General features: G+C 40.2%; 2 protein-coding genes across 7 annotated transcripts in view; one reads left to right on the top strand and one right to left on the bottom strand.

Annotated features, from left to right (window-relative positions):
- Nucleotides 1-19,069: 19,069 nt before the first annotated feature.
- Nucleotides 19,070-24,666, bottom strand: fancf (FA complementation group F). The gene has a single exon (XM_059976018.1). It carries the CDS (start codon nt 23,088-23,090, stop codon nt 22,062-22,064), a length of 1,029 nt encoding a protein of 342 aa, XP_059832001.1. The 5' UTR covers nt 23,091-24,666; the 3' UTR covers nt 19,070-22,061.
- LOC132397356 (growth arrest-specific protein 2) overlaps nt 22,426-27,738 on the top strand; it is a 167,963-nt gene continuing 162,650 nt past the window's right edge. For all 6 annotated transcript variants that reach the window (XM_059976024.1, XM_059976020.1, XM_059976022.1 and 3 more), the window contains exon 1: nt 22,426-22,552. The gene's annotated coding sequence lies outside the window, so the exon portion shown is untranslated. The remainder of the gene's footprint in view (nt 22,553-27,738) is intronic.

The following is a 27,738-nucleotide window of genomic DNA, read 5'->3' as shown; positions in this document are numbered from 1 at the left end:
TGGGTGGAATTGAGGAATGGGAAGGGTGTAGTAACACTGATAGGAGTGTATTATAGGCCACCTAATGGTGAGCGTGAGTTGGAAGAGCAAATGAGTAAGGAGATAGCAGATATTTGTAGTTAACACAAGGTGGTGATTGTGGGAGATTTTAATTTTCCACACGTAGACTGGGAAGCTCATTCTGTAAAAGGGCTGGATGGTTTAGAGTTTGTGAAATGTGTGCAGGATAGTTTTTTGCAACAATACATAGATGTACCGACTAGAGATGGGGCAGTGTTGGATCTCCTGTTAGGGAATGCGAAAGCTGACAGATGTATGTGTTGGGGAGCACTTCTGGTCCAGTGATCACAATAGCATTAGCTTCAATATAATTATGGAGAAGGATAGGACAGGACCTAGAGTTGAGATTCTTGATTGGAGAAAGGCTAACTTTGAGGAGATGCAAAGGGATTTAGAGAGAGTGGATTGGGTCAGGTTGTTTTGTGGGAAGGATGTAATAGAGAAATGGAGGTCATTTAAGGGTGAAATTATGAGGGTACAGAATCTTTATGTTCCTGTTAGGTTGAAAGGAAAGGTTAACGGTTTGAAAGCACCATGGTTTTCAAGGGATATTAGAAATTTGGTTTGGAAAAAGAGGGATGTCTACAATAGATATAGGCAGCATGGAGTAAAGGAATTGCTCAAGGAATATAAAGAATGTAAAAGGAATCTTAAGAAAGAGATTAGAAAAGCTGAAAGAAGATACGAGATTGGTTTGGCAAATAAGGTGAAAGTAAATCTGAAAGGTTTCTACAGTTATATTAAAAGCAAGAGGATAGTGAGGGATAAAATTGGCCCCTTAGAGAATCAGAGTGGTCAGCTATGTGTGGAGCCGAGGGAGATGGGAGAGATTTTGAACGATTTCTTCTCTTCGGTATTCACTAAGGAGAAGGATATTGAATTGTGTAAGGTGTGGGAAACAAGTAAGGAAGTTATGGAACCTATGACAATTAAAGAGGTGGAAGTACTGGCGCTTTTAAGAAATTTAAAAGTGGATAAATCTCCGGGTCCTGACAGGATATTCCCCAGGACCTTGAGGGAAGTTTGTGCAGAAATAGCAGGAGCTCTGACAGAGATCTTTAAGATGTCATTAGAAACGGGGATTGTGCCGGAGGATTGGCGTATTGCTCATGTGGTTCCATTGTTTAAAAAGGGTTCTAGAAGTAAGCCTAGCAATTATAGACCTGTCAGTTTGACATCAGTGGTGGGTAAATTAATGGAAAGTATTCTTAGAGATATTATTAATAATTATCTGGATAGACAGGATCTGATTAGGAGTAGCCAGCATGGGTTTGTGTGTGGAAGGTCATGTTTGACAAACCTTATTGAATTTTTTGAAGAAGTTACGAGGAATGTTGACGAGGGTAAGGCAGTGGATGTAGTCTATATGGACTTCAGCAAAGCCTTTGACAAAGTTCCACATGGAAGGTTAGTTAAGAAGGTTCAGTCATTAGGTATTAATGCTGGAGTAATAAAATGGATTCAACAGTGGCTAGATGGGAGATGCCAGAGAGTAGTGGTGGATAATTGTTTATCGGGATGGAGGCCGGTGACTAGCGGGGTGCCTCAGGGATCTGTTTTGGGCCCAATGTTGTTTGTAATATACATAAATGATCTGGATGATGGGGTGGTAAATTGGATTAGTAAGTATGCCGATGATACTAAGGTAGGAGGTGTTGTGGATAATGAGGTGGGTTTTCAAAGCCTGCAGGGAGATTTATGCCGGTTAGAAGAATGGGCTGAACGTTGGCAGATGGAGTTTAATGCTGAGAAGTGTGAGGTTCTACAGTTTGGCAGGAATAATCCAAATAGAACATACAGGGTAAATGGTAGGGCATTGAGGAATGCAGAGGAACAGAGAGATCTAGGAATAACAGTGCATAGTTCCCTGAAGGTGGAGTCTCATGTAGATAGGGTGGTGAAGAAGGCTTTTGGAATGCTGGCCTTTATAAATCAAAGCATTGAGTACAGAAGTTGGAATGTAATGTTAAAATTGTACAAGGCATTGGTAAGGCCAAACTTAGAATATTGTGTGCAGTTCTGGTCACCGAATTATAGGAAAGATATCAATAAATTAGAGAGAGTGCAGAGACGATTTACTAGGATGTTACCTGGGTTTCAGCACTTAAGTTACAGAGAAAGGTTGAACAAGTTAGGTCTCTATTCATTGGAGCGTAGAAGGTTGAGGGGGGATTTGATCGAGGTATTTAAAATTTTGAGAGGGATACAAAGAGTTGACGTGAATAGGCTGTTTCCATTGAGAGTAGGGGAGATTCAAACGAGAGGACATGATTTGAGAGTTAGGGGGCAGAAGTTTAAGGGAAACACGAGGGGGTATTTCTTTACTCAGAGAGTGATAGCTGTGTGGAATGCGCTTCCTGTAGAAGTAGTAGAGTCCAGTTCAGTTGTGTCATTTAAGGTAAAATTGGAAAGGTATATGGACAGGAAAGGAGTGGAGGGTTATGGGCTGAGTGCGGATAGGTGGACTAGGTGAGATTAAGAGTTCGGCACGGACTAGGAGGGCCGAGATGGCCTGTTTCCGTGCTGTGATTGTTATATGGTTATATGGTTCTTTTTTATTTGCAGAGTTCATTGTCTAGTTGGGTGGTCTTCCATTGATACTGTTATAGTTATTATTCTTTTGATTTGCTAATTATGCCCACAAGAACCTCAGGGTTGTATATGGTGGCATTTATGTACAATGATGATAAATTTACTTTGATCCTCGAAGTTACCACAAAATAGAATGGAGGCTTACTGCACAAAGTTCATTCAAATTCTGCCAACCCAGCTCTGAAAAGTTTAAACTAAATTTCCTTTAGTTATGAAAACAAGTGCTAGAATGGAACTCCATGCTGGGAACTGTGCCAATATGTTCAAACATTGAACGCACAAGACTTGCAAAAGATTGAAGTCCATAAGAGCAGAAATTGTGATGTTCTACGCATTAGCACAGGCTGACCACTGAGTGGCATCTGACTGCCCTGCGCACAAGCAGAAGTTTGTATATTCCTAAAAGCATGGTGTATGTTTTGCTCAAAAAAGTCATGTTGCATCTCGGAGAGCACTGAGAAGAAATACCAAAGTGGGTGTATGCATGAGTAATTGTTAATGTTTCTGGTCAAACCCTACATCAGGAGAAACTGATTTAGAGTTTTGTGCCAAAGCATTTACAATTTCTTTGCCCCCAGAGCTGCTCAACCTGCTGAGGTCATCCAACTAATTGTTGCTCTGTATAGATGATTATAATTGTTGTTGTGCAGGACCCGTTTTTGTCTTGTGCTGCTCCATGGGTTCATAATTCTATGAGCAATCTGCTCTCTAGTACATTATTATGTAGGTGATGTCCTTCTATGGATGAGTATTGGGATGAGAGCTTTCATTCCCCATCACCACCACCCTGACCACTCTCTCAGTCAGCTAGCTCAAACTGTAATTACACAAGGAAAACTGGTGCAATTCATGGTGTTGATTACTGTTGCATGAATGAAGTCACCACAGAGAACTACTGATAGATATGAAACAGCCTTTTTATTCGACAAAATAAGATACAGCAGGCATCATACGAGACCGTTTTGGTTGAAAACTATCTGCTTGGCCCAGCTCTACACAACATTTTATGTGCTAAAGATAAAAGAAAAGTTCATGACAATTCAAACAAATCCATATTTACAGTGCTTCCCTTGAACTACACTCCCCTTTCACACATCCCTCCTTCAGACAACAGATACCCGAATACATACAAATAACAAATTTAAATCAGTGTTGGCTACCCATTGTTCAGAGATGCATTTTAGATTTAATCTTCAATGCATATTCAGATCTGAAGGTTGGTCACTGAAGTCAATATTCGCCCTAACACTGATTCCAGCCAACAACTCTGATCTTCAACTTCTTGCTCCTATGAAGGAGGTCTTGCTTTTGGTTCTGCTTCTAACCATCCCAAATACACAGGAGAAACATAACTGAAGTATCCAATCAAAGTGTTCTAGATCCTCCAGAAAAGGTGGAGCTTTGGAGTTCATTAATATTGAGTTCTGCTCCAACTGCCAAATCCTAGATGAGCTTTCTAAATGTAATATCAATGTTATATGTGATTGTTTATACTTTATCTTCTCTGCAGCCTACATTTTTAAAAACTGCATAAATATGAATTATTTTCAGAAAAGGGAATCAAATGTGTCAAACACAATGTTTGGCCTTAGCTCTGTGAACCAGTGCAAAACTATGATCGTATGAACTACATGAGGCACAAAAGAAGCAGTGATATGCAATCTGTCTCATGCTTGAATTCAGTCCTTTCCCAGTAAAACAATAGGTTACATGAGTGCACTTATCAACTCAAAGTTTGAGAAACTTTCTTTCAAGAATGATAATAACAGTATCCACTACAATCTTAGCTTAAATAGTGGATATTTTACTTAAAACCAGTTATGTATTTAGAGAATGTCAGTGCACCAGTTAATAAAGAATTCAGCCAAGTGCAGCTGCCTGACAGACAAGTCACAGAATGTGTTAATTTACACCAATTAACACTTGCAATTTTGTCTCAATTGTATTTCATACATTGGAACAAATCTCTATTGCATGTGACATTAAGCTGCTGAAAGTTGACCTTGCTACTCCGCTGCCTATTTTATGATTGATCACATGCTGCTACATCTTGACAGCAATCAATTGTTCTTCTGTAGCTCATTTACATGCATTGTTAATGAAGTCATTATAGAAGGATTCTGGATGCAGGCAAACACACAATATTAACATAAAGCTGATTTATACCTTATTAATGTAGATGTATATTATGTTTATTAAGACTTAGATGTGGATTATTGGTGTTCCTGTGTCCGTGAATTAACTGGCTTCATAATTAAGACAAGACACATTCCCTATTCCATAGAGGATTCAACTAGATTATTGTTCAAACTACACTATACATAACAATATTTTTACAATCCATATCTATAATTAGTTAGGAGTTTTAGCGGAACAAGATAGTTTATTGTTCAAACTAAAGAACAGCAGTCCTTCTGAAAACCTAAATCTTGCACATGTTGTCCTTTTTATCTCTGACTACTTGATTGCAGGTATCAAGCATGTTCCTTTTTCTGAACTGCAGTGGATAGCCAGTTGCCAATAAGAAATCATATAATCATACAACAATGAAACAGGCCATTTGGCCAAATCATCCATGCCATCAGTGACCACCTTTCTGTATTAACCCATTGCTTCAACACTTGGTCCAAAGCTCTCCATTCCTAAGTGATTAAATGTTGTCATGACCCATCTTCAACCATTCTCTCAGTATTTCACAGTCACAGTGGGTAAGGCTTCCCTTCATATCCCTAAGGTATATAAAACTATGAAGGGGTATAAGGTGCTTGGAAGTAAGTACAGAGGAGATATCAGGGGTAAGTTTTTTTTTTACGCAGAGAGTGGTGAGTGTGTGGAATGGGCGCCGGTGACAGTGGTGGAGGCAGATATGATAGGGATTTTTAAGAGACCCCCAGACAGGTACATGGAGCTTAGAAAAATAGAGGGCTATGGGTAACCCTAGGTAATTTCTAAGGTAAGGACATGTTGGACACAGCTTTGTCGGCTGAAGTGCCTGTATTGTGCTGTAGGTTTTCTATGTTTCGATAAGTAGATGTTGTGTATTTAATATTTGAGTATATTAAACATAATATGTATGCTTAATGTTTTGAAGTTACAAAATACAACATTGGCAATGAGGTATTTTTAAAATGAACCCTAGATGGCCACCAACCTGTCAAAGCATAGCGAGACATTCAAGTTTAAAAGAAATACAGCGAAGAGTGGTGAATTAAAAATGTAACCCAGCTCGTGCAGAGATGGTAGAGTTTAAAAATAAGCTGAAAACAGAAGAATTCAAGGTTCATATTCAGTGAGGACCAGGAGATAATAGTCAAAAAAGGGTGTGAAATACAAAAACAAGAAGCCACATTGAGCTTGTATGTGGTAAAAACAGGAGGACCAGCATTGTGGGCCATGATTGGTGATCCGTCCCCAATTTGCATGCCATGTCCCTTACAATGAAGCCAAATGAAAGCAACTAAGAGGGGTACAGGATGAAGCCAAAGCAGTGTTCAAGGATGGCATTGGACTCAAACATATCAAGGGTAAAATTAGTGTTAAGTGAAAATGCACACTGAAGTTTTGCAAAGCCCATCTGGTTCCTTATTCCATCCATGATAAAGTAGCAAGTGAGCTGGATCACATGCAGGCTGAAGGAGTTCTTTCCAAGGTTCAGTGATGCTCATGGGTAACATCAGTAGACCCAGTAGCCAAGAAGAATAGGTCTGGTGGCATGGATGATTTGGCCAAATGGCCTGTTTCATTGGTGACTTTAATGTCACTATCCCTGAAAGTAGATCTACAGGTATGTCCTCTGCTCAGGATAGAGTATATCGTTGCAAACCTTTCTGAAGGAAACCATTTCAGCAAAGTAGACTTGATCTGAGACCTACTTACAACTGGAGATGGAAGAGACTGAAGTGTTTCTCACCAAAAACACTCACAAAGGGCTTTATTGCTATAATAGGCTTATACTTGGAGTAACATCTGCACTTGCACGCTGGCAGAAGACTATAGACCAAGTGCTGCAAAGCTGCCTAGACACACACTGTTACTTGGAAGACATCATTGTTACCAGTAAGGATGACAAGGAACATCTCAGTTTTAAAAAGTTCAGAAGATTATGGGCTCAGAGCACAACATGACAAGTAGGAATTCTTTAAACAAACCATCACTTATAGTGATCACACTGATGATGCACAAGGATTATGCAAGTGTGCAGAAAATATTCAAGCAGTGGCAGGTGCCCTAAGGTCAAGGATGTGTCACGGTTGTGGTCCTTTTTAGGATTTGTCAACTACTATAACAGGTTTCTGCAAAACTTGGCTACTGTGCTCTACCCCTTGAACTCATCACTGCAGATCGGCAAGAAATGGCAATAGATAAAGCAATGCGAGTTGGCTTTTCACATGGTAAAGAAAATGATGACTTTAGACTATGTACCGACACGTTATGATCCACTTTGTTCAGTGAAGCTTGCTTCCGACATCTCACCTTATGATATAGGTGCAGTCATATCACGTTATGAGTGATGGAAGTGAATGCCCCAAAGCCTTTGCATCATGTTCCCTTCCTGCTGCAGAGAAAGATTACACACAGATTGACAGAGAGTCCTCGAGTCAGGTCTGGGGTGTAAAACATCTTAACCAGTACTTACATGGGACAGAGCTTACCTTTATTACTGATCATCAACCACTAGTGTCCATTTACAAAATCCACAGAAGGGTGTTCCACTAACAACTGCAGAAAGAATGCAGAGGTGGGCTTTGTTTCTTGGAGAACACAATTACAAAATGGTATTCAAGAGGATGACTAATTATGGAAATGCTGATAGATTGTTCCATTTACCCTTGGAGAAAGAAATACCAGAAACATGTACAAAAAACAGGCACTTCTCTTAAGATATTCTCCCTAACACAAATTGAACATCTCGCTATTACAGCAGAGATAATCCAAAGGGAAACCAGAAACGACTCCACATTTTCTCAGGTCTACATGGCCAACCAAATCGGCCGGAATGTGCAGCAGAAACTGCAACCCACCCATTTTTACCAGCGCCAAGATGAACTTGTCCTTGACAGAGGTTGCTTTATGTGGGGATTTAGAGTTAGACCAAGGTGAAAGCTGAAGTGTTAAAGGAGCTATGTTCCAGTCATGTAGGTGTGGTCAAAATGAAAGCATTGACTTGAAGCTTTGTCTGGCCGTCTGGAATAGATCAGCAGATCAAGCAACTTGTCATGCACTGTATGGAATACCAATATGTCCAGAAGATGCCAGCAGCAGCTCCACTTTATCCCTGGGAATGACCTGTATTGCCCTACCAGAGAATTCATATGGATTTTGCTGGATCATTCATTGGCACAAATTTCTTGTAGTAGTGGTTGCAACTATAAAGTGGCCAGAAAATGTTCCCAATAGCCTCCTCTACAGGCTCACACACTGCTGATATATTGAGAAGACTCTGCAAGAGTTGGTGTTCCAGAACACTAAGTCAGTGTTAATGGACCAGTTTGTGGTGGAATGGTTTCAGTCATTCCTAAAAACGTACAGAATAAGTCTGCACCGTACCATCAGCTACAAATGGCTTTTCAAAAAGGTTTGTCCAGTCTAAAGAACACACAACAAGCAATGTCAACAGAATACACTTCACTGACACTGAACCAGAAGCTTGCCAATTTCCTCCTTCATATCGTTATGCAACACACAGCACAACCAACAACTCACTGGGTATGCTGATCCTGAGCTGTCCCTTGTGTTCATGGTTGGATCTCCTCAAACCCAATGTCAGAAGGAGCATGTAGGACAAACGGAAGAGACAAATTGAAAGTTCCTCCAACAAGGAGGTTCAATGTTTTACTCCTGGACAAGCATTCCTGGCAAGGGACTACAGAGATTATCAAAAGTTAGTACTCAGAATATTAAGAACAAAACTGGACCACTCTCCTACACAGTGAAGATTGTGTTTGAAATCATCTGAAGACACATTGATCATTTGAGGAGAGCAGTCTATTGTTAGAGAAGAAAGTTGGCTACTGCTATCAGAACCATTTCTTGCAGTCTCAGAGTCAACTCCTACAACCTCCATGGAGGAGGCCCCAGAACCTGAGATTATTTCACAGCAACAAGTATCACTTGTCAAATAGAATGCCCCCCCCCATCAGAAAATGTTATTTCACATGAGTAATAAATCCTCACAGCAATTAAATCTTTAGGCCTAAATGGGACAATTTAAAATTCACTAGGCTGTGGATATCTGTGTATAGTTGTTGTATTATATAGTTGAGATGCATTCTCTATTGATTTGGAGTGTATAGCTAAGCAGGGAGGAGTGTTCTGCAGTTAATATTTCAGTAATATTTGAGTGATCTTTATAGATAGTTTAAGTATTCTTGTTCATTTAAGTGATTCATTACTGTTATGTGTATTGCATATGTTATCACACTACCATATGATATGTGCACACTTTGCTTAAAGTAAACATGAAGTTAGGCATGCATTTTGGACTCCCCGTTGTCCTTTGAGTTAGTATGTTTTGAAGTTACAAAACGTAACAGTAGGGTAGACTGCAGGAAACTTTTTCCCTGTATCAACATTGGGGTAAGAGGAGATTCACAAGAGATGGGAGGGGTGCCTTCATCACCCAGAGAATGGCAAATATCTGAATGTATTACAGAAGAGCGTGGTGAATGCTAGATTCTAGGCATTTTTATATGCAGTCTGCAACCTGGGTGCCACAGACCCTTCAGTTAATGGAAGGAGTCCATGGCATAAAAAAAGGTTGGGAACCCATAGTCTAGGTAGATACTAGAATCCAAAGAGCAAAGAGGGCTACAGACCAAGTGGGTGATGGGTTAATGTAGAAGTTTGTCCACTGGCTGACAAGGACAAATTGGGTCAAATTGGTATCTCCATAGGAATTCACATTACTTAGCATTTCATTTCTATCTTCCGTGCCCATAAATATGTGCTTGTTACAAAACCACATGCAAAGCCAATAGCTAAAAATCAATAGAAAAGCTGAAAACATGGTTGCCAGAAAGAGCAATTATTGGCGTGTCGTCAATGACATAATACAAAGACAGACTTTAAAGATTAAGTATAGCATGTAGTTTTATGACACATGTTGGTTTCGTTTACTGTAAGAGAAATGTATACAATGCACATTGGAATGTTGAAACATGCAATAAAATGCATTGTTTGTGTTAAAAGCCAACAGTCTGAGGACGCGCTGGGGAGCAGCCCACAAGTGTTGTCATGCTTCCAGCATCAACACAGCATGCCCACAATTCACTGACTCGAGCCTGTACATCTTTGGAATGTGGGAGAAAGCCAGAGGACTCAGGTTATCCTTGCAGTCATGGGGACAACGTCCAAACTCTTGCACACAGTGGCAGGAATTGAACCCTGAATGGTGGTCACAAGCATTGTAAAGCATTGTGCTAACTGCCACACAATGCAATGCAAAGTTTTGTTCTTCTTTTAGCTCAGGAGTACCCCAACTTTATTAAGTATATTTTATCTTATCAAATGCATGTAAAACTCCCCTTCTGGCATTTTTTCTCCCCAATCGTTTTCAATATCATTACAAATTTCAGCCATTAATTTATATTAGGCTGACTCTAACTTAAATTCCATCCTTTTCATTTTTGATTACTGAAGTCATTAACTGAAACTGGGTCTGTAGAATGTCTGCATTGAATCATCTTCACTAATAAAAAAGTTTTCTAAAAACTAAATGCAAAACATTTGGTCTTTTCTGCAAGGAAACCACATCTCAGAATAAGGACATGTACACCAACAACATAGTCAGCTCCAAATACAAATTGAAGATTTAATTACTGTTGAGATTTTTATGATTGGCTATGATTTGAGTTTTATAATTTTAATATTATACTCCATATATTAAAACAGCATCACTGTTTATTCCAAGCTAATGAATTTTACATTTAGCTCAACTCATTGAAAAGTTTCATGTACAATTTTCTTCTACACTTGCCAAATTCTACATACACTACTAGGGGATCTATTATCATAGCATGCACTCAATAGAATTATAAACATCAATCACTTATGATGCTATAAGGGAAGTTAATCATAAAAATCAATATTAAGTTCACATACAAGTTTAATCACTAATATTGATGTAGACATGCTTTGATAACTCACTTTTAAGCAAAATGGAGACTTTTATCAAATTATTTTCACTCTTCCCAAATCACAGAGCCAAATTTCCCACTATGCCCCCAATATTTACCATTTTCTTACCATCTTAGCTTGAATTTTTGTTGCTTCCCATCTAAATAATTCAAATGTACTCCTGGCTGGCAGTCTTCATTTCAAAACTCATTTCCTTGCATCCATATTTATATTAACATTACTGTGCAAAACACAAGTAGCTGAAATACAAATTCATTTTGTCTGCACCATCTCAAGTGAGCCACACAAGTGAGATAAGCATGGAATTTGACATCTAAGCACAAAAACAATGAACAGTTTATTCCTTTTGGGAGTCTGAAGTAGTATCAAATTGCAGTCAAGATGGCTCCGAGCTACAGTCTGTCAGATGGCTCAGATGAAGTTAATTTTTAGGTTTGGTTATGGGGATGGTGGGGGGGTGGGTGGGTTTAAGGGCATGGATGTGAGGTGTTAAAGAGGTCAGATTAGGGTTTGGGTACAGGGATGTTAAAGAATTAGCATTCAGGCCAGAGAATAGGCCTCTGCTCTGCACTCAAAGGCTAGCAATGTGGACAGGTGACATGCAGAGTCTTGGCTTTCTCTCCACGGTTAAAGGCTAGTGATGCGGATGGGTAAAGAAGGACATCCTTGATTGCCAGGCTATCCCAGACAGGCGGATCCTGAAGTCGAATGTCTGTGCAAGCAGGTGGCAGACGGGGTGGTGAGTCAGTGAGCTCAGAATTCAGGGTCCCATTATCAAATGGTCCAGGGTCAATACCAGATCAAGACCAAAAAGACAATCGCAAGTTGAAGGCTAATGGCCACAGACTGGAGATGGAGCTTGTAACCTGGGCTGGGTTGGAGGTGTTGCGTGTGCGTAGAAAGGGACTTGTTTTTGTTGCTGCTTGTGTTCTGGTTTTCTGCCAAACATCATGGCAGGCCACACTGGCACCGGAATGTGTGTAATGATTATTAACAGAATTATCAGGAAATTTGTCTCGATATATGAAACTGAATAAGATAATTTCCCTATCAAGGGTAATATAGTGACAGAATTTTGCTCATTAGTGCATTCCAACATTTTGCAATGAAGAATTGTGAGATAAGTTTTCATGTGAGAGTTGTACTAAAGTGAACTACTGAGAATTCAAGGCCAACATGTTTGACAATGTCAGCAAGTCCAAGGAAACCCAGGTATTAATAAAATAATCCCCAGGATTAATAAAAGGAAGTGCAAATACAAAGAGCTGCAAATGGGGACAGCCTTTCAAGAGGCTGCTTAAAATAAATTAGATGGGAAAAAAAGGAGCACAAAATATCACCAGTTGATAAGATTAAGGAAAAGCCAAAGCATTTTATGAGCATCTTAAGGGTTAAAGAATGACCATAGGAAGAGTAGGGCCCTTCTGTGTATGGTGCCCAAGGCAGTCTTAAATACTTCTTGAAGGTAGAGGTTGTCAGTGCATAGGTATAAACTGAATAAGCCAAACTATTGAATGCATTTGATATTATTGACATAATGGGATTGACATATCTCTGGCATTATCCCTGAAGACGATGGTAGAGTTTGTCATCAAAGCATCATTATAATCAATAATTATACCTGGCTGGAAGCCTGAGAAGATTTTATTTGTTATTGAACATCTTAGTAGAAAAGAAAAACATCAAGGAACTGCGTGAAGCACATTGATTCACCTTTAAACTTAGTATGAATAGAAAATTATTTCCAGTCATCTACAAACTGTATTAATCAAAACCATTCCATCAAATTTAGTAGAAAACAATGAGCTATATATTGAAAAAGTTCTATCTTTGTGATTCTTTCAGTAACTACAACCATTGTGTGTTCAACTCAAATCAATTGCTCATTTGAAACATTACAAACATCATACAGCTGCAAAATCAAGTTTCCAATTTCCTGTCAATTTATATAGACTTTCAATATTTTTAGTATAACACAGTTCATATGTGAAATATTTAGTTTAAAAATGAACTTAATTGAAATGTACAAATACAAATGTACAAGACTAAACCACATAAAACAATTACAAATGTAGACAAAAAAAACTTGTACTCCCATACACCTATTTCATTATTTGCATATACTTCTGCAAGCCAGTTCCTTTGTTCAACCATACTCCATCAAACCTGCATGAATTTTAGTGTATTACTTAGCTTGACATTACTACAGCTCATGTCGTTGGCGCTTGGAGTTCAATTCCAGTGCCATCTGTAAGGAATCTTTGTTCATTCTCTCCAGGGTGCTCCAGTTTCCTCCGGCAGTCCAAAGACATACTGGGTAGGTTAATTGGTCAATGCAAATTGTCCCACAATTAGGCTAGGGTGAAATCGGGGTTGTCAAGGGTTGCTGAGATGGCTCAAAGGGCTTACTCTGTGCTATATTGCTAAGTAAAATAATGTTTATATTAGTTCACCCCATACTTTTTTTTTAAAAAAAACTAAAATGCTTTACTTCAAACTTCTCTGCATTAACTGTAATCTGCCATGTAACTGTCCATTTCACCAGTATGGAATCTGTAGGTTGTTTCATGTAATTTAAAATTTAACTTTGCGTGCGCAAACCCATATTAATTAACTAATCAAAATCAGCAGAGAGGCTAATAAATTACCAATTCAAAGGCTTTAGATTTTATGAAGGTATGGAAAAAAATTGGTCGTTTGAGTTGTTAGAAAATTCAAGCAAAGCAATAAGGCTTAGCATTTTTGTGGAAAAGTAAAAAGATCATTGTGTTTAAGTAGGCAATTGGAGGAAGGCTACTTTCAAAGGGTTAGGAACAAACCTTGCTCAGAAAAAAAACAATTGGAATTCAAATTTGGAAGGTAAAACTATAACTTGTCAATTCAAGGCCTTTAAAAGTAGAGATATTTCAGCTAGTATTCAGATACATTCCTGAGGGACAAAGGTAGAGAAATTAAAGCCAGCATTCTGTGGATCACCAGAAAGACAAGTTCAGAGGACACAAAAAAAATGAGAAGCAAAAGAGAGAGCATGAAAAAGTCTAGCAATAAATGCAAGAGGGAATCCAAGTGTGTTCTGTAGGCACACAAACAAAGGAAAAGATTGTTAGGGGAGACGCAAGGCTAAAACTAAATATAAATTTCATATGTTTCCTTACATCATAGGGGACCATTTTGTTCTAATGAATCCATGTTGGTTTACACAGCAATCCATTTCTCCACCAAATTTGACTTGTAACCTATTTTCTCCACATTCATATTCACTGTCCCCAAATTCTATCACTCACTCACACGCTAGCAGAAACTTAAAAGCTGCCAATTAACCTACACTGGCATGCAAAAGTTTGGGCAACCCTGGTCAAAATTTCTATTATTAGTAACACCCCCTTTGGCAAGCATCACAGCTTGTAAACACTTTCTGTAGCCAGCCAAGAGTCTTTCAATTCTTGTTTGGGGGATTTTTGCCCATTCTTCCTTGCAAAAGGCTTCCAGTTCTGTGAGATTCTTGGGCCGTCTTGCATGCACTGCTCTTTTGAGGTCTATCCACAGATTTTCGATGCTGTTTAGGTTGTGGGACTGTGAGGCCCATGGCAAAACCTTCAACTTGCGCCTCTTGAGGTAGTCCATTGTGGATTTTGAGGTGTGTTTAGGATCATTATCCTGTTGTAGAAGCCATCCCCTTTTCATCTTCAGTTTGCTTTTTTTTTACAGATGGTGTGATGTTTGCTTCCAGAATTTGCTGGTATTTAATTGAATTTATTCTTTCCTCTACCAGCGAAACATTCCCTGTGCCACTGGCTGCAACACAAACCCAAAGCATGATCGATCCACCCACGTACTTAACAGTTGGAGAGGTGTTCTTTCCATGAAATTCTGCACCCTTTTTTCTCCAAACATACCTTTGCTCATTGCAGCCAAAAAGTTCCATTTTAAATACATCAGTCCACAGAACTTGTTTCAAAAATGCATCAGGCTTGTTTAGATGTTCCTTTGCAAACTTGTGATGCTGAGTTTTGTGGTGAGGATCTAGGAAAGGTTTTCTTCTGATGACTCTTCCATGAAGGTCATATTTGTGCAGGAGTCGCTGCACAGTAGTAAAGTGCACCACCACTCCAGAGTCTGCTAAATCTTCCTGAAGGTCTTTTGCAGTAGGGGGTTTTGATTTGCCTTTCTAGTAATCCTACGAGCAAATCCCTGCTTTGTGGGCATCATTTATTTTAATTTTCAGAGTGTAGGCAGCTGCACTCAGGAGCCCATGGCTGCTAATTGATGGGACAAGGTTTGAGGAGTCAGGGTATTTATAAAGCTTTGAAATTTGCATCACCTGGCCTATGACTGTAAACAAGCCATAGCCCTAACAAGCTAATGAAGGTCAGACCTTGGTAAAGGTTATCTGAGAGCTCAAATCTCTTGAGGTGCCCAAACTTTTGCATGGTGCTCCTTTCCTCCCCCCCCCCAACTCTAAAATTGTACAAAACAAAAATAATACATTAATCTTGCTTAAAATATTGAAAAGAATGTTTCATCTTCAACTCTATGACTTTTGAAGATCAGTTCATCTTCTACTCACTTAACTATTCAGAGTAACAGAAATTTTGTCCGGGGTGCCCAAACTTTTGCATGCCACTGTACTGTCCAATATCTTCAGGACACTGGAGAGAATGGTAGCCAGAGGGAGCAGTGTTTGACAGGAAAAACATGTGAACCCCATAGTTCTACAAACCCCATTTCCAGAAAAGTTGGGATATTTTCCAAAATGCAATAAAAACAAAAATCTGTGATATGTTAATTCATGTGAACCTTTATTTAACTGACAAAAGTACAAAGAAAAGATTTTCAATAGTTTTACTGAACAGCTTAATTGTAGTTTGTAAATATACAAAAATTTAGAATTTGATGGCTGCAACACACTCAACAAAAGTTGAGACAGAGTTAAAATAAGATTGAAAAGTGCACAGAATATTCAAGTAAAACCAGTTTGGAAGACTCCACATTAGGCAGCATAATTGGTAGCAGGTGAGGTATCATGACTGGGTATAAAAGTAGCATCCATCAAAGGCGCAGTCTTTGCAAGCAAGGATGGGTCATGGCTCACCAGTTTGTGCCAAAATTCGTGAGAGAATTGTTAGTCAGTTCAAAAGGAACATTTTCCAACGCAAGATTGCAGAGAATTTAGGTCTTTCAACATCTACAGTACATAATATTGTGAAAAGATTCAGAGAATTCAGAGACATCTCAGTGCGTAAAGGGCGAGGTCAGAAACCACTGTTGAATGCGTGTGATCTTTGAGCCCTCAGGTGGCACTGCTTAAGAAACCATCATGCTACTGTGACAATTATAGCCACCTGGGCTCGGGAGTACTTCAGAAAACCATTGTCACTTAACACAGTCCGTTGCTGCATCCAGAAATGAAACTTGAAACTGTATTACGCAAGGAGGAAGCCATACATCAACTCTATGCAGAAATGCCGGCAAGTTCTCTGGGCCCGAGTTCATCTCAGATGGACAGAAAGACAGCGGAACTGTGTGCTGTGGTCAGATAGAGTCCACATTTGTTAGTTTTCGAAAAAAATGGGCGTCGAGTTCTCCGTGCCAAAGATGAAAACGACCATCCTGATTGTTTATCAGCGAAAGGTGCAAAAGCCAGCATCTGTGATGGTATGGGGGTGCATCAGGGCCCACGGCATGGGTGAGTTGCATGTATGTGAAGGTACCATTGACTCTGAGGCGTATATTAGGATTTTAGAGAGACATGTTGCTATCAAGGCAACGTCTCTTCCCAGGACGTCCATGCTTATTTCAGCAGGACAATGCCAGACCACATTCTGCACAGGCTACAACAGCATGGCTTTGTAAACACGGAGTGTGTGTGCTTGACTGGCCTGCTGCCAGCCCAGATCTATCTCCTATTGAAAATGTATGGTGCATCATGAAGAGGAGAATCAGACAACAGAGACCACAGACTGTTGAGCAGCTGAAGTCTTATATCAAGCAAGAATGGACAAAATTTCCAATTGCAAATCTACTACAATTAGTATCCTCAGTTCCAAAACAATTAAAAAGTGTTATTAAAAGGTGATGTAACACAATGGTAAACATGCCTCTGTCCCAACTTTTGTTGAGTGTGTTGCAGCCATCAAATTCTAAATTTTTGTAAAACTACAATTAAGCTGTTCAGTAAAACTATTGAAAATCTTTTCTTTGTACTTTTGTCAGTTAAATAAAGGTTCACGTGAATTAACATATCACAGATTTTTGTTTTTATTGCATTTTGGAAAATATCCCAACTTTTCTGGAAACGGGGTTTGTATTTAGCTGTGTTACTCAAATGTATACATGTAAGCACATATCATCAGAGAAGATTCTACTACTGGAGCCTAGGCAAGATATTGAGATTCTGTATGGTTGAAAATAAAGGGAAATTATAAGAAAAGGTAGTGGCAGCTAAAGTGGATCATTTTTGAAATTAATGTCTAATAAATGGGGAAAAAACCCTCTGCCACAGAATTGCTGGGCAAATATCTATCTCTGATATTTAATGAAACTATAAGAGTTGCTTTCCCTGCCATCAATTGACCTGGAACACAAACTAGACCATCAGATACAGTTGACTGCCCGAGCATGTATGAAGATAGGGAATTGTTAAGACTCTGCTGTTGACAAATCATCACCAACCTTAAATCAAGACTATTGGAATATGTCTCCATTTGTCTGAATGATGCAGCTCCAATAACTCTCAAGATGCTCAATACTCTGCAGAACAAAGCAGTATGCTTGATTGCCACCTAAAACACCTGCTCCTCCCTCATCACTGCAGTGACTGCAAAATGTCTGGCAATTGATTGCCCAGACCACACCAAAAGCATCACCCAAGTCTAAGTCCAAAAGGAGTAGTTCTAATAATACACAAATACTTAAAGGCTCTCTTCCATTTTCCAGTTTTGGAAAATTTAGTGCTTGTTTTTCCACTGTTGCTGGGTCTAAATCCTGGTATTTCTTAACCAATAGCTTAGAATGATATCAAAAATTCCAGAATGCAGCTGGCAGAGGCATTTGCCACATCTACCAAATACAGTATCTATTCACTACTAATGCCTGGACTGGAAAACAGCAAATGTTGCACTTGTCAAATACTGTACACAGATAAACCCTGCAACTGCCAACCAAACAGTTTAGCACTGTTTCTGGATTTAACATTATTACTAACGATCAGGATAGATTTAGTAGTCAATTGGACAAATGTGAATTGATTAAACAGCATGCAACTTTTAAAGTTGTTCTTGATTAAATAAAACCGAAGGTTAAGGGGGTACACTCCTTAAAGCTTAAGATGACTAATGTGTCATACAATAGGGGTCTAATCAAATCAAAGGTCATTGAATGAGGTTGTAACAGATATGGAAAGAAAATTGAGAATCATTACAGCTGTTTCCTATCATACTGTGAGAGGGCAGGCAAGTCACAAGGTCCACACTAGGATCCCATTTCAAAATTTGTGTTCCTTCATATTAAGATTTTGAATTTCACATAATCAAATATTGTAAACTGCAAGTTTGCGAAAATTGCAAGGAAAATATACTTACTGCAAGGGGTCAGGGTGGAAGGTGGGGGAAATAGATGTAGTAATTGTTAAATCCAGATTGAAGACTCAAAAGTTGAGGCTGCACAGCTAGTAAAGTCACTGCCTCACACCAGAGATCCAGATTTAACCCCGACTTCTGTATAGTTTATACATACTCCCTGTGATTACATAGGTTTTTTCATAGCTCTGTGATGGCAGCCCTGCTTCCATGTCGTATCTGTGTTTTATCATGTCATAAATCAGATCTTGGGTTTTAAGAATAGTTGCATAGATTACAAGTGTAAGTCAGTCTTGATGAACCTACATAAGGTACGGCTACAACTGGGCTTGCTTGACATTTTCACATCTTTTTGTAATTAGGAACACTGTTTTTCACATCATTTCCACTCAAGCTTTATTTTTCTGGTCTTTTCCACCCCTGCCCACAATCAGAATTGGTCAGTAACCTACAAGAAAATTGCGAGAACCATATGTGCATTCCCTAAAAAGACAAAATTAAAATGCAAGGACTAATTTATACCTATTCCTCACTCAGATTTTCAACAGAAAAAAAAATCCAGATTGATGTTTGGGGGTGGAGGTGCCAATACTCTTTAAACCAGATGTGCAACATGTAATTTTTTGTTAGGGAAAACAAATCAATGATACAGATATGCAATGATAATGTCATTTATTTTCTTGCAGCAAATCCACTTCATAACATTGAGGAATAATCTATTGGATAGACTAGAGATTAAAAGAGCCATTTACACTGAAACCTTTTCAACCTCAAGATGCCAAATGGCTTAACAACCAAGTGCTTTTAAATTGCAGACATGGTAAAGTTTACAAACAAAACAGAATGCATCTACATCAAGATCCTCAAATAATGATTTAACAACTAATTCAATTTTAGTTGTGCTATTTCAGGTATTTATATATATTCACAGGAGTCAAGGAGACTATCTGCTCTTTGAATAAAGCCATGGATAAAGATATGAATTCTTTCATGTCTTTCCAAAAGGAAACTGGGCCTCAGTTCAGTGGCGCCACACTTTCTTTGTAGTACATATGGTGTCAACTTAGATTAGACGCTCAAATTTCTGGAGTGGAAATTAAATGCTCTTACTTCTGATTCAGAGCTAAAATTGCCAAAGTTCACACCTAATCTAAAACTAGAAATCACAACTTGAATTTAAAAAGCATCTGCAAAGTGAAAACATTACTGCCGAAAAACACTGCTGCCAAGACTTATAAATTGGAACAATTTAATCAAAAGAAAAATCAATTTACTGGTGGTGACAAATGATTAGGACAATACGAGAACTGAGAATTATTAACATGCGTCCATATGCCCCAGGTTGGGATCCCCTCTATTAATGGTAGGGTCCATAGCATAAAAAGGTTGGGAACTCCTGATCTAGAAAGAACAGGCTAAGGATCTTTTCATGAGAAAAAAAATGAATAAGACATGCCTTTGAAATTATGAAGTGTGAAAGAAAAAAGTGTTTATGAATGCACAGCAAGGAGCCTTAACTAACTAGTTTCTAACAAGGAACTTAAAATAAAATTCTTACCATGAGATTGATAGGAGGAAAAAACAATCTAGCAAGAAGCTAGAGAACTGCAAATTAAAACACATAGAATGTGAGCCTGATAAGATTAAATATAGAATGGAAGTTGTGTGGATCACATTCAAATTGTGCAATTCATTACAACAAAAAAAGCATTTTCTATCATTTTAAAGGTTGCTTCTTGATGTACTGACTAGTAGCTCCTAAAAAGGAACTGGGCCACAGAAATCAAAACAAGTTGCAGCAATCTTCAATCAGTTTGCATTCATTTAAAAGTACATTGCTTATTAGATTTGAGTGACATCCTTGCTTGTTGAATGCAGGAAGCTGCAGTATTGAAGGTAGTTTCACAAAATGATTAAAAACATACTGCCTTTATCTCGGCACATTAAGATATTAAATAATGGTTGACCAAAAACTTCTAACTGCAAGCCCACCTCTTCTATAACTAATGGAAGTGAAAAACATGTTTAATTTGTGCATGGCAATTGAATTACCCTCCAATATATTTAAGGCTGTTATAGTTTTGGTCTGCAAGAGTCAAGTACTATGACAGAAAACAAGAAAGACCAAGTACAAATCGAGATATTCTTGAATAACAGAACTGGCTAAATAGATTTATGTATTTCTTATGCTCTTAGTTGCAAATTAAATAAGTAATCTTATGTAGCTTTACAAGATTCATAAACCAGTTTGAACAGTGACAATTTAAATTCAACATACCTGCATTCATTAAAAATGTCATGGCAATATTTGGAAACTTAAGTTCTGATTTTTAAAAGGATCCAACACAAAAGCTAAATATACAGAAAACAGACACAATGAGCAAATACGTTTAAGGATTGTTGACTGCATGTTGCAACACAAGTATTGTCTTTTTTGAGAGAATCATCACAAAATAATCACTAAGTTTGCTTATCACACAAAATGTAAAAAAAATGATAATCTAAAATTAAAGACAGGCTACATTGGTTTATGGGAGGCATTTGAAAAATTAAGCACAGTAGAGCTTGCTAAGAACTATATAGCATAATTTTGGAAAGAGGTGCAGGTAGCAAGAGGGACAAGTTGCTCATACCCAAATTCCTGCAAGTAGGTCAACCAAAATAAGGTTGAAAAAATCCTGCAGAGTACTTCTTCTATGATACACCATTATAACCCCAATTGGTATTTAGCAGAGTATTGCTTCTCCTCCAGATAGTATATTTTTGTAAAAGACAAAAGCTTTGGAGGTGTGAAAGAAATGAATCCAACAAAAAGACTTAACATGGATAAATTTATTTGAACAATGATAGCCAAGGGATTTGATACAGTTTAAAATTACAGGTTATATAAAAAAGTGAAACTTTCCAGTAGCTCAAAGGTCAACAAATAGAGGGTAGATGTTGCACATTGATGCAAGGCAAAAACACTATGGTTTATCTGCTCATTTCAAATCCTATATGGAAGAAACAAACAGTGGAAGTGCATTACAAAACTTTGGTCAGGCTACATCTAGGGTACTGTGGACAGTTCTGGTGGTCACATTGCAGGATAAATATGGGAGCAACAGAGAGCAGATTCACCAAGATGTTACCTGGAATCAAAGACTAATTATACAAAGAGATTAGTCAGGCACAGATAACCAGTTTTACTTTAAAATAAAAATTCTAATGTGTCAGTTTCCCTGAACATACCTATATAGTCATTTAACGTGATGAAAACATTTCAAATGCTTAAAGCATAATAAGGGTAGAAATCTGAAAATTAAAGTACTGGAAACACTTAGTAGGGGTCTAGGTTTTATCTGCTTTTACCTCTCCTATTATTCAACCTACTGCTTTCCACCTAATCAAAGACTACACTGAAACTTGTAGTGTGTTGCTGTTGGGCTTGCTCAGCATGCCAAACGACACAAACGGAACAAAATGCCAATTTTTAATTTAACTAGATCTTTTTCCAATTGTGAAATATCATTGACTTGAAACCTTAATTGTTTACCTCCACAGATGCTGCCCGATATATCTTTTCCCAGCATTTTCAGTTTCATCCCAATGCATTAAATAACTTAACTAGCAGAAAATAATTTCAGTTGTCCAAATATATTACTAGGCTTCAACATCTAATAGAAGAAATACATTTTAAAAGAGCAAATTACAATCTCAAGCAATTTTCTGTTGTCTTAATGCAAGCAACAGGTCTGTCCATATGCTGATCCCCCACACTTCAAAATCTCCATCCTTAGTTTTTAAAGAGTTTAACGTCTCTCGCGTCCACTCTTTCGTTTGTGGCGGCCCCTGCAAGAGACTGGAGAAGTGCTGCAACAATCTCTCCCAGTCTAGCTCGGGCGACTCTTCGTGCGTCCAGCGGCCGCTGCTCGCGTCGTACCGCATACGCCTGGCCCACTGCCGCAGGAAATCCAGGTACTCTCGCGAGAAGGCCGGCTCTCGCGCCGCGAGCCGCGCCAGCACCGAGCAGGGCAGCGCGCGACAGGCGGCGCTCAGCGCGTCCCTGTTACCTAGCAACCACCGCCAGGTTCGCGGGGGCGCCTCCTCGGCGCCCGCAGCCGATAACAGCGCGGCGAGTGGCCGCCAGGAGTCGGCGCCGTCTCCGCCGCCACCAGACACCGTCCGCCGCAAAACCTCCTGCTCCGGTAATTCCCGCCTCTGTTCCCCCAAGCGCTGGCGCAGTATCTCCGCTTGCGTTTCGGCCACGGGCTGGCGTTCCGTCGAACCCTCGCCGGGGCCTGCGGCGCTCCGCCTGCACGCCTGAAGAACCCGCGCCGCCGCCGTCAGCCGGGCCGCGCGTCTCAGCGACGTCGTCACGGCCGCCCGACTGCTGCTCGCACTTCGGTACCAAGAGGCGGCTCGGTGGAAGGCGGCGGCCGAGGCCGCCGGGTTGCACAGTAACGCCTGACTGAGCATCTCCTGGCCCCGGCTAAGTTCCTCGAACCGCAAGCCGCGGTACCACGGCAGCGGGTGGTCGGTACAGCGACCCGGGAGGTTCAGCTGCCGGCGCAAGGCCGCTTGCGCGCTCGTGTTCCCCTCCAGCCGCAAGTCCAGCTGCTGGAAATAGCAGGCCCATTGGAAGGCTCGGGTCACCGCCGCCTCATCCCAGTGGCTGGCCCACGGGCTCCTCGCTACCGCCAGCACCTCAGCGAACCGCTCCAGGTTCTCCAGCACCGACTCCATGGCCCGCAGCTCCCTTCGAAGCGCGCGCGCTGCCACCCCATTGGCTGCTCGCCGCTTCACTTCCTTGATGCTCTGCGCATGCTCGCCAAGGCTGTCGCGACCTTCAACTTTTGTTCCCCCCCCAACGCCGTGGGACGGGCTCTCGATAACTGATGCTGAGCCCTGTTGTATGGAGTGTGGTGTTGAATAGTGAGTGTGGAGGGTTGTGTAACGTAACTCAGTGTTTTGGAAGTTAAAAACATTCTTTTTTTTTGAGGACGGCAATAATCTTCCTTTCACAGAAGTATATTCAACTCCCTGCAAACGGAGGAACTCTGCCCGTCGACCAGCGTCTCTGGGAGGAAGACAATCGTCGACATTTCGTACCGATAACCTCTATCGGGACTACCTAGCTCCAGTCGCTCTTTCCATTTCCCATCTGCTTCTCACTCCTCCTCACGTAGATCTACCTGTCACTAGCTGGCTCTTGCTCTGTTCCTTCCCTTCATCTTTTAGACCCGTTGAAGGGTCCCGAACTGAAATGTCGATTGGCCATTTCCCTCCATAGATGCTGCCTGATATGTTCCTCCTGCACATTATAGGTTGCAGCAGTTTTTGAATGCCTGTGTTTAACACTGTATTCTCAAATATAGGTCGAGTACCCCTTATTTGAAATGCTTGAGGCTGGAAGTGTTTCAGTTTCAGGATTTTGGAATATATAATAAGATAGTTTGCAGTTGCTATAATGTCTGACTCAATTTATCTGCAACCAGTAAGTGGTCTTTGTTTTACACTTGTTCACCATACATATGTACTGGTGCAGCTGTTTAGAGTGTTAGATTTTCAACAGCAACGATCTTGGGAAACTCATCAATAAAATTTTCTATTGCTTTGTAATCAACATTCATTCTTTTCACCACAAATCTTTATTGCTTTAAGACTTAAATTTCTGCAACCTTTTGAATATATAGAATTACCTTCAATTTCCAGTTTGTTTTAAGCCTTTGCTTGTTTCATGGTCTGCAAACCGTTAAGTACTATATGTTCACTCGGGTGTTAATGAATCCACTCTTTCAATGCACGATCAAGATCTTCATTTTTCGCTTTATGTAGTGTTTTTCTATTTTTCATTAACGTCTGTTCAATACATATGTGAGGTCACTTCTGAAAAATACCTGTAATGCACAAGACCTGCACTTTGCCTGGGAACCTTCCCAGCACTTTGTGGAATTTTCTATTAGTGATATCATGTCTTTGGAGATTTTCAGGTTAGGGGTACTCAACCTTGTATCAGGAATTGCTACAGTTTAACTTTATAATGATATAGAACACTGATAGTTACACTGAATTGTGAACACTGCAGGAATTCTGGGCTATATTTTTGTTTAATATGATAAAGGGTGATCTCAGATTCAGATTCAGATTATTGTCATTTAGAAACCACAAATGCAATGCAGTTAAAAAATGATACAATGTTCCTCCAGAATGATATCACAAAAGCTGGTTTTTAATGTTCACAATTACAATTACGACCATTTTTTTCCCTGGGTCCTTTAAAGAACAGGTATTACTGATAAGATTATTTCTCAAAGTGTAGAACTCCTGTATTTACTTAAGTAAAATCAAAATTTTGTGTTAACAATTGAACTTTCTGGAAAATATGCACCTTTAATAAAATAACATGAGTTACAGTATCTTTCACTGCTTGTTTTCTAATTTATGGCCTTGCAGCATCCTCTAAGAGCTCTGCAATCTTCCATCATTCTGTATTCTTGTAATTACATTTTGTTTTGGCAGTTAAACTTAATTGCCTTAGGCTTTAAACTCTGGAATTCTAGTCTCTGATTTACTGCAGTGAATTGCATCTTCATTATATAACTACATTTTCTTCTGCCTCCGAGCCTATTTCTTGGGCAAGGACTCACCACCCTGCACCACTGACCCCTGCTCCCATGTTCATCCTTCCCCCTATTCCTGCACACCCTGCTCTGTTTTTCTGCTTGCTCATCTTTTTACTGCCATCTTTGGACAGGACATCAACCATATCGACTTCACCACTCCTCTCTCCAAATCCAACCTCATTCCTTCTGAATGCTTTGCTCTACACTCCCTCCAAACTAACCCTAACTTCACCATCAAACCCACAGATAAGGGGGTGCTGTAGGAGTCTGGCATACTGACCTCTGCCTTGCAGAGGCCCAGTGACAACTCTCAGATACTTACTCTTACTTAGCACTTGAACAGGACCCCACTAAGAAGCACCAGACCATTGTCTCCAACACCATCACTGACCTTATTAACTCTGGGGTTCTCCCATCCACTGCCACCAACCTCATGGTCTCTGTGCCCAGTGCCTCCTGTTTCTACCTCCTACCTGATATCCCCAATCATGCTTGTCTAGGTAGACCCATTGTCTCAGCTTGTTCCTGCCCCACTGAACTCATATTTGCATACCTCAAATCTATTTTATTCCCCTTATTTCTGTCCCTTCCTACCTATAGCCTTGACATGGTTTGGATCTTTTCAATGATTTCAAGTTCTCTGTCCCCCATCATCTTATTTTCATTATGGATGCCCCGTCCCTAACCTCCGTTCCCCACCAGAGGTCCTCAAAACTGTCCATTTCTTTCTGGACATCAGACCCAACTAGTTTCCTTCCACTACCTTTCTCCTCCGTATAGCAGAACTCGTCCTCACTCTTAATAATTTCTCCTTTGGCCCCTCCTATTTCCTTCAAACAAAAAGTGTAGTCTTGGGTCCCAGCTATGCCTGCCATTATGTCGGCTACATGGAGCATTCTTTGTTCTAGGCCTGCACTGGTGTCTGTCCCCCACTCTTCCTACACTATATCGATAACTGCATTGTTGCTGCTTCCTGCAGCCCTGCGGAATTTGTCAACTTCATCATCTTTGCCTCCAATTTCCAACCTGCCCCCAAATTTACCTGGTCCATTTCTGACACCTCCTTCCCCTTTTTCGATTTCTCTGTGTTTCTGGAGACAGCTTATCTACTGATGTCTATTATACATCCACAGACTCTTGCATCTACCTGGACTATACTTCTTCCCACCCTGTTACTTGTAAAAACGTCATCCCCTTCTCTCAATTCCTTCGTCTCCACTTAGATGAGGCTTTTCATTCCAGAATGGAGATGTCCTTTTTCTAAGAAAGGGGCTTTATTTCCTCCACCATCAGTGCTGCCCTCATCCCATCCTCCCACCACCCTACTAGGGATAGGGTTCGTCTTGTCCTCACCTACCACCCTACCAGCCTCCATGTCCAGCACATAACTCCCTGTAACTTCTGGCCATCTTCAATGGGATCCCACCACCACATCTTTCCCTCCCCCTCCCACTTCCTGCTTTCCACAGGGATCGCTCCCTAAGCGACTCCCTTGTCCATTCATCCCTCCCCACTGATCTCCTTCTTGGCACTTCTTCCTGCAAAGGAGATGCCACACCTGTCCCTACACCTCCTCCCTCACCACCATTCAGGGCCCCAAACAGTCCTTCCAACTGAGGCAACACTTCACCTGTGAGGCTGCTAGGGATATACACTGTGTCCAGTGCTCCCAGTGAGGCCTCCTGTATATTGGTGAGACCTGATGCACGTTGGGAGACTGCTTCACTGACGACCTATGCTCCCATCTGCCAGAAGAAGTGGGATCTTCCAGTGGCCACCCATTTTAATTGCACTTCCCATTGCCATTCCGATAAGTGTATCCATGGTCTCCTCCACTGACGTGATACAGCCACACTCAGATTGGAGGAACAACACCTTATATTCTGTCTGGGTAGTCTCCAACCTGATGGCATGCAAAAGTTTGGGCACCCCTGGTCAAAATATCTGTTACTGTGAATAGTGAAGTGAATAGAAGATGAACTGATCTCCACAAGTCATAAAGTTAAAGTGAAACATTATTTTCCTTATTTTAAGCAGGATTAGTGTATTATTTTTGTTTTGTGCAATTTTAGAGCAAAAAAAAAGGAAAGCACCATGCAAAAGTTTGGAAAACCCAAGAGATTTGAGCTCTCAGATAACTTTTACCAGGGTCTCAGACCTTAATTAGCTTGTTAGGGCTATGGCTTGTTCACAGTTGTCATTAGGCCAGGCCAGATGATGAAAATTTCAAAGCTTTATAAATACCCTGACTCCTCAAACCTTGTCCTAACAATTAGCAGCCATGGGCTCCTGTAAGCAGCTGCTGAGCACTCTGAAAATTAAAATAAATGATGCCCGCAACGCAGGAGAAGGCTATAATAAGATAGCAAAGCGTTTTCAGGTAGCCATTTCTTCAGTTCGTAATGTAATTAAAAAATGGCAGTTAACAGGAATGGTGGAGGTCAAGTTGAGGTCTGGAAGACCAAGAGAACTGCTTGTAGGATTGCTAGAAAGGCAAATCAAAACCCCCATTTGATTGCAAAGGACCTTCAGGAAGATTTAGCAGACTCTGGAGTGGTGTTGTACTGTTCTACTGTGCAGCGACACCTGCACAAATATGACCTTCATGGAAGAGGCATCCAAAAAAAAACTTTCCTACATCCTCACCACAAAACTCAGTATCAGAAGTTTGCAAAGGAACATCTAAACAAGCCTGATGCATTTTGGAACCAAGTTCTGTGGACTGATGAAGTTAAAAGGGAACTTATTGGCTGCAATGAGCAAAGGTA

This window comes from Hypanus sabinus, chromosome 7, assembly GCF_030144855.1.
Source record: "Hypanus sabinus isolate sHypSab1 chromosome 7, sHypSab1.hap1, whole genome shotgun sequence".
Taxonomy (NCBI): Eukaryota; Metazoa; Chordata; class Chondrichthyes; order Myliobatiformes; family Dasyatidae; genus Hypanus; species Hypanus sabinus.
Note: the sequence above shows the minus strand (reverse complement) of the source record. Positions and strands in the feature narration are given on the sequence as shown.